Here is a 7,030-nt window from a genome sequence, read left to right as displayed (position 1 = left end):
ATATTCAGCATAGATTAGTCTGGAAACTTTATATTTTAGATGGGAGGTGATTAAATGCAGTCCAAATTTCATAAAAATACACTGAAACGTTCTTGTAAGTGTCACACTGCTTTTTGACTAGATATGGAAATAATCCATAAAAAAAACTTGGTGAGATCGATGGAATAGAAATGTATAAATAAAATAAACTAAGTTAGTTTGTTGACAGTTCATGCTGCATGAAAGGTTGTAGCTCTCTGAGCTGTGAGCCATTTTGTTCACATTAAAAGCAGACAAATTTTATATCTATTAGCAACAAATAGAGGTGGGAAATTATTGTGTCACTTCTCAAAAACGCTGGAATTATAAGTACCTGAAAATATATTTTTTTAAATCAGTTGGGATTGTTTCTTTTCCACTCTTGGTGCAAAGAGAGCATAAATATTCTGTCTCCTTGCATCTAATTAGTTTACAGTGTAGCTCATTTTATAATGCTTAAGCTTAAAATTTAGAGCAATAGTTTGACTATATCATAGTGAGAGATATTTTACCTTCACCTTTGCACTATTGTGAGAAATACAAAATGTTGTGCTAGATTTAAACAGTAATTAATCTAACATGTCAATCATTGTTCAACCTGTAGAATGTCTCAAAAGCTAAAAAAACAAATTTTAAGGGAATATTTTATACATACATTTGTTAAAACAGCTCAACATTAACATTAAACTAAAAATTTATTATTAGACAGCTGGAATCTATACATCTGTAACCTTTTATTTTGAAATGTCCTTAAAGATCAACAATTTATTTCTATTTGCATGGGAGTAAAAAGATAAAAAGGACTCATAGAATATAAAACTATTTTATTTTTAAGTCAAGACGAAATAAAAATCTATAAAAACAGTGAAATGAAGAGGCGTGTGAGTGTGATGGAGTTTTAACAGTCGCGCAACAGAAAACGTGTTACTTTCCTTTTTCTACCCACATGAAGAAGTTGCAGCGAGCCTCGGGGTTGGAAGCGTGTCCCTGAGGCCGTCCACACACAAAGAACTGTTTGCCCATGTTTGGGCCGTCTTTTCTCACAGTACGGAGCACACAGGGCTCCCTGTGCACCTTGCAGCAGGGGGCCGGGGGCGGCCCGTGAAGCACAGACTTCCAAAACACAGATGATGCCCCCTTCTTGACATCCGATTGCCCCTCAGGGAGCCCAGAGGCCGGCTGTTTGGCCTTCACCGCGCTGCCTGTTTCTCCTGCGGCGCTGCTGGTGCACAGCTGGGACGGAGCGTCAACAACAAGCTCAGTGTGTTCGGTCGTGCCGCCCGTTCCTGAACGCAGCTCACTGGTTGCGGATGCCTTTGGCTTGCTGTGTGATGAGGTAAATTGGTCCAGACCAGGTGTGTTTTCACATGGTTTAAGATCTGTGAGTTTGGGTTTGAAAAAAGAAAGGAGGTTACCCTGCGGCTTTGATGAGGTATTTGTTGTCTTTGACTTTTTCCCCTTTGGGGCAGCAGATTCTGACGCCAATGATCGTTTTTTACTGTCGCCACAAAACGGGTTCATGTTCTCCCTCTTTTCCTCCTCTTCCTGGGATCCAGGTAAAGCTTCCTTCGACTTCTGGTCCACCTTCACCAGGAAGCGAGAGAGTTTCTGCTGCTTGCCGGCAAACTCAGGCAGGTAGCGAGTGCAGAGGGGAGGAGGTTTGGAGCAGGGAAGAAGCGAACATTTCAGGTGCGCCCAAACGGGACAGTGATCGGAGCCCTCCACCTCCGGCATAATGTCTGCCCCCGAAAACTGCTCCTGGGCCAGCCGGTGGTCCGCAAATATATAATCAATACGAGTGCCGTAGTTAGTCTGTCGGGCTCCAGTGAGAGTGGACCAACAGGTGAAGGCGTTGGTACGAGTTGGGTGAAAGTAACGGAAGATGTCTATAAATTTTCCCATTTGGACACAATCTGTTGTCTCTGATTTTTTATGATGTTCTTCCTCTTCTTGGACGCTATTGTACAAAAAGCTATTCAGCCATTTCCTCCCAGGATTCTCAGCAAAATCCTCCTGTGAAATATAAGAAAAACATTTGATAATTGAGCAGGAACAGGTAGAGTAATGGCGAAAAGAAGGTGCAACCTCTTTCTATTCCAGGAATTAATGATTCTGATCATTTAAATCTAACCTCAAGAACAGAACAAAGACAAAATGAAAAAGCGGTGTGTCAAGCTAAGTATATCCTCACTGGTTGCATAAAACTTCAGAGGGAAAGTAGCAAAAAGGTCATCATATGATAAAATGAAATTCCCACATCTATACGCTACATATATATATTCCTTTATTTAATCAGGTAAACCCCATTGAGATCTAGATCTCATTTTCAAGAGGGACCTGAGCAAAAAATTTGCAATACATAGCAACGTGGTTACAAGATAAAAACAATTAATACATATGCACAAGTATAAAACAATAAAAACAATTTAAAAACAATGACACTGTTTCATAGAATCTTGTTGCCTATCTTTAAGAACTGCTCGAAATAAGTCCAGTGAAATCATTTCCGACATCTTAAGTTCAGACTGCAACTGATTCCATGCTGTGGGGGCCAACACACTGAATGCCTGCTTCCCCTTTTCAGTTCGAAAGCGTGGGACATGCAGAAGAATAATGTTATTGGAGCGAAGAGAACGAGAACTGATAGTTCATGCATAAGTTGTGGCAATTTGCTAATGTGTGGCAAAAAATCAGAGAGATGATCCAAAACGCTGCTGCTCGCGTTCTGACTAAAACCAGGAAGACAGAGCGCATCACCCTAGTTCTAAAGTCCCTACACTGACTCCCTGTAGCTCAGAGAATAGACTTTAAAATACTGCTGTTATTTTATGAATTACTGAATGGCTCAGCACCACAATACATTAAAGATCTGATGTTGTTGCATCAACCTTCCAGATCCCTAATGACTTCGTTTTTTTTTTTTGTTTTTATGATGAAAAGAACTTTGAACTGTCTTGTTACTGAAATGTGCTAACAAATAAATTTACTGATTGATTGATTGAATGTCAAAGCACGGATCTTTTCACCTCATAGTCTGGTAAACTCGGTTTGATTGAGACCAACATTGCAACATTTGCTACACTTTCAGCTGGTGGGGGTTGCTTTTATAGTCCACAGTGTCAAACGAACAGAACCATTTGAAAAACCTGTTCCTCTCCTCACCTGTGGTGGCGCTGCACCAAGAACTACTGAAGGAAAAGACTTGAAAACCTCCATAGAAGAGCGCAACTTCCTTCTTCATGAAGTGTAAATAAAATGGAGTGGTGAGATTTTAAAGTTTGTAGGCTTTCTCTTGAGTCTTTGAAAAACACTATTATATTAGTTTAAAAATGTACTTCAATCACAGCAGTTTTAAAGCTTTTACTTACAATATCTCTTGGGTCACAGTGATCTATCTGCTGGTGAGAAGTATTCACATCTCCTAAAACGATGACATGGCTGGAGAACAGAAAAGACAGTTTAGAAATTTGGTAGAAATAAGCAGAGGAATAGCAGAGTTAAAATGTAAACATTTTGTCAGATTACAACCACAAAGTTCAAAGAATTTCATTAGGATTTTATGTAACAGAGCAACAGAAAGTGGAAAATTAATTAAGTACAGCAGAAATGCTTCTGGAGGATTTCTCTGCCAGTTGGCACAACTAAAAGCAGAACCTTTTGACTTTTCACCTCAGATTAAATGGAGATTTTCTGTGAATTTAGGTCTGGACTTTGGCTGGGCCTTCATAACTCATGAATGTTTGAAAGAAAATGATGCTTTCACCACCATGCTTCACTGTGGGTATGGCGTTTTCATTGTGAGGTTCCGAGTTGGTAATCTATCACAAATAGTTTTTTTAAATGTAGGTCAAAAAGTTAAATTGTGGTCAAATCTGGCCACATCTCCTCCCATGATTGTCCTCTGCATGGCTTGTGAAACTTCAAATGGGAATTATTATGCAACTAGGTCAATGAAAGTCCACGATGATGCAACCTGCTGGGTTCCTCTAGTTTCCTTAGAAGATTTTTAAGCTATTTTGAATGATAAAGAGAGCTTGATTTATTGCTTGATAACTAGGATCAACTAGAATGTATGTGTGATTGAACTGAAATTACTTTTTTTTGGTAAAGTGCTTCAAAACGTTATTTGTTGTGAATTGGTGCTACATCATTAAGCTGAATTGAATTGTAGCTTTCTTTCTTGAAACGTTTCCATCAAGTTAAGATCTTTAGTGGTACATGACCATTTTCAAATTCTCCCACCTGAGCCGTGAATCTCTGCAGTGTTTCTTTACACTGAAAACAATGTAAATAAAAATATCAATGGTTATGGTTGTAACATGACAAAATGTAGAAACAAGGGTATTTCTATCAATAACTGCTGCCAATTATTTATGGACAAACATTTATATTTTAACTTTTGAAGCTGTAAAGTAGTAATAATATTAAAAGAAAAGTAGTTTGTGTTGCAATTGAAACGTTTGTGGTAAAAGCAGGAAACACCTGTGCCAAACTCTTCGTTCTACACTCACCTCCCGCCTTTTAATAACGCTTCGGCCCGACACTGTAGCAGCTTGTAGAACTGCAGCTTGAACTGCTTTCGCTCCGGCTTGTCTGGGTCAGCGCGTGGGCAGTAGACATTTATTACGGTAACAGTCTGCTCTGTGTCTTGACCCCTGTGGATGGGAAGCAAAAAAAAATAATCAAGCACTGCTAAAAATCAGATGGGTTGTTTTTAGAAGAATAAAGTTTGGGATGTGGTTAATATTAATTAATAACCAAAACATCTGAATGCAGAAACTAAATTCAGTCCCTATTCTAACAAATACATTTTTCATCCATCCATCCATCCATTTTCTGTACAGCCTTGTCCCTAGTGGGGTCGGGAGGGGTGCTGGTCTCCTAACGTTTAGGGCGAGAGGCGGGGTTCACCCTGGACAGGTCGCCAGTCTGTCGCAGGGCAACACAGAGACAGACAGGACACACAACCATACACACACTCACACCTAACAGTCATATTTTTGGACTGTGGGAGGAAGCCAGAGTACCCGGAGAGAACCCATGCATGCACAGGGAGAACATGCAAACTCCGTGCAGAAAGACCCTGGACCTGGAATCGAACCCAGGACCTTCTTGCTGCAAGGCAACAGTGCTACCAACTGCGCCACTGTGCAGAAAAAAATTTATTTTAAATTTTTCTCTTACATTATTTTGTGCTGCGTGATGACGGCTCGCCCCTCATTGTCCAAAAGCTGCAGCTCTTCACTTGAAAAGTCACGGTGGTCACCATAGCATCCAACAGCTCCTTCATGGTTGGTGAGCAGGCCTGTGAGTCCCTCTTCAGCAGCAGAAGGAGTGGCACTATCCCTGCAGTAAGTCGCAACACCTGTGAACACCAGGCATGGGGGAAAAAGGTGTTGACATAAGTTTATGAACTTCCTTGTTCTGCAGCACCTATCTTTAAATAAACACAGCAAATCTTCTTTATCATAGTTTGTGTGATTTTTATGGCTGGGAATGCTGAATAGATGCGTTGTAAACCTGAATAACCGCTGCGTCCTCGACTGTAGCTGAAATACGAGTTGTAGCCGTCAACAATAGCCGTCCGTTCATCCAGCAGGTCTCCTGAAAAGCATAAATGAGTTTAACCTTTTATTACTTTTCATAACAGAGCTCTGATTGGAGCACAATGTGCAGCAGTTTCTGTTTTTAACACTTACTTGTGACTTTTGTCTCCTGAACACAAATTATATCTGCGTCCAGGCTATCAAGAGCCATTTTTATCCCGCTTTTAAACGTCCTGATGCCGTTAATATTCCAGGTGACGAGCTTCATGGTTTCAGACTTAAACTAGAGAGCGGCAAAAAGCCACTGTGAAAAGCCGGAAGTAAACCGGATGTTGGGGCCGACGCAAGCGGAAGTCTACTTTTGCCTTTTTATTTTTCATTGGCATTTTATTAAAACGCTATTATTATTGATTTCAAGGTGCTTAAGTTTAATATTTATGAATTATACATGATTATATATTTTTCGGATAGAGACAGTAATAAGCACGACGCCGAGGTTGACGTTAGATTCTTAACTTTAGCTTCAGAGTCAGTCAGTAAAGGGCTATTTCATATATTTAAAGAATATGCAATCTTCAATATGCTCTGGATCAAAATTTAAGTTACTCATAATGGTCAAAGCTCAGCTGAATAATTTCATAACACTCACGGGATCTTTAAAATTGTGATTGGTATTTGGAAGATTATTCTCTCAGACAGAAAAGTACGAATAGTTTCTTGACACTGTAGATTAGTTACAAAATCACAGTGTGTGCTTAAAAGGAACTGACAAGCCTTTTAGAATAATGTAGTCTAAGTCTAAGATTAACTGAAATAATTTGGTGGTCAAACCAAAAAAAATGAGAAAACATTACAATTTCAATGTTTTTAAGTGTTTATATATTGTATATTTCATTGTGGAATAACATATTAGAGCTTTGAACGATGTAATTTCCTAAAAAGACAACACAAGAACTGAGTTGTCAAAAATATTTAATATTTTAAAAAGAGATAAATATGAAGCCTTGTGCAAAAATATTTTAAAGACTAAAATAAGAAAATTAATACAAATAAATAAGATCATTACAAAATAAATTCAGGCACACATTTAAACATTTTTCAGTGTGTAACTTATAAAAGTAATGCTTACAGTAGTTAATGTGCATGTTAGAAGAGGTTATAGTGTTACTGTCTTCACTTGAAATGGCACAAAAGGCTCAGTAGCGTGAAACCAGAAGTCTCAATTTAACATAAACTGTGGGTGTGTATCTGTGTCCAGTGTATTTTTGGCTAAACATCAGAATTAAATGGGATACATGCATTTTTGACGTGTCTGTAGATTATTCAGAAATTTCACACAAGTAAGAGTATCAATACTTTCATTATTGATGAATAATGAAAGTATTGATACTCATTATTACTCATTATTATTCATTATTGACTTCGCTATATTAGATAACGAAGTCAACAGAAAAATTAAAACCACT

The 7,030-nt window shown here is 38.6% G+C and overlaps 1 protein-coding gene across 1 annotated transcript; it reads right to left on the bottom strand.

Annotated features, from left to right (window-relative positions):
- Window positions 1-832: 832 nt before the first annotated feature.
- On the bottom strand, window positions 833-5,876 carry apex2 (apurinic/apyrimidinic endodeoxyribonuclease 2). Its single transcript, XM_023329601.1, has 6 exons — window positions 5,718-5,876; window positions 5,539-5,622; window positions 5,203-5,383; window positions 4,530-4,673; window positions 3,387-3,456; window positions 833-2,031 (listed from the first exon to the last, which is right to left on the bottom strand). Exons 1-6 carry the CDS (start codon window positions 5,830-5,832, stop codon window positions 943-945), a joined length of 1,683 nt encoding a protein of 560 aa, XP_023185369.1. The 5' UTR covers window positions 5,833-5,876; the 3' UTR covers window positions 833-942.
- Window positions 5,877-7,030: the final 1,154 nt, after the last annotated feature.

The sequence above is a fragment of the Xiphophorus maculatus genome, chromosome 1, assembly GCF_002775205.1.
Source record: "Xiphophorus maculatus strain JP 163 A chromosome 1, X_maculatus-5.0-male, whole genome shotgun sequence".
In the NCBI taxonomy this organism is placed as follows: Eukaryota; Metazoa; Chordata; class Actinopteri; order Cyprinodontiformes; family Poeciliidae; genus Xiphophorus; species Xiphophorus maculatus.
The sequence above is the reverse complement of the archived record's forward strand: the minus strand, read 5'-3'. Positions and strand labels throughout refer to the sequence as shown.

Excerpts from the sequence above, each read along its gene's own strand:
- apex2 (XM_023329601.1), bottom strand. The coding sequence starts at position 5,832 with ATGAAGCTCGTCACCTGGAATATTAACGGCATCAGGACGTTTAAAAGC. Across the intron at positions 5,623-5,717 it reads TCAGGAGACAAAAGTCACAA|GAGACCTGCTGGATGAACGG; the intron begins GTAAGTGTTAAA and ends TATGCTTTTCAG. Across the intron at positions 4,674-5,202 it reads ATCACGCAGCACAAAATAAT|GGGTCAAGACACAGAGCAGA; the intron begins GTAAGAGAAAAA and ends TCCCATCCACAG.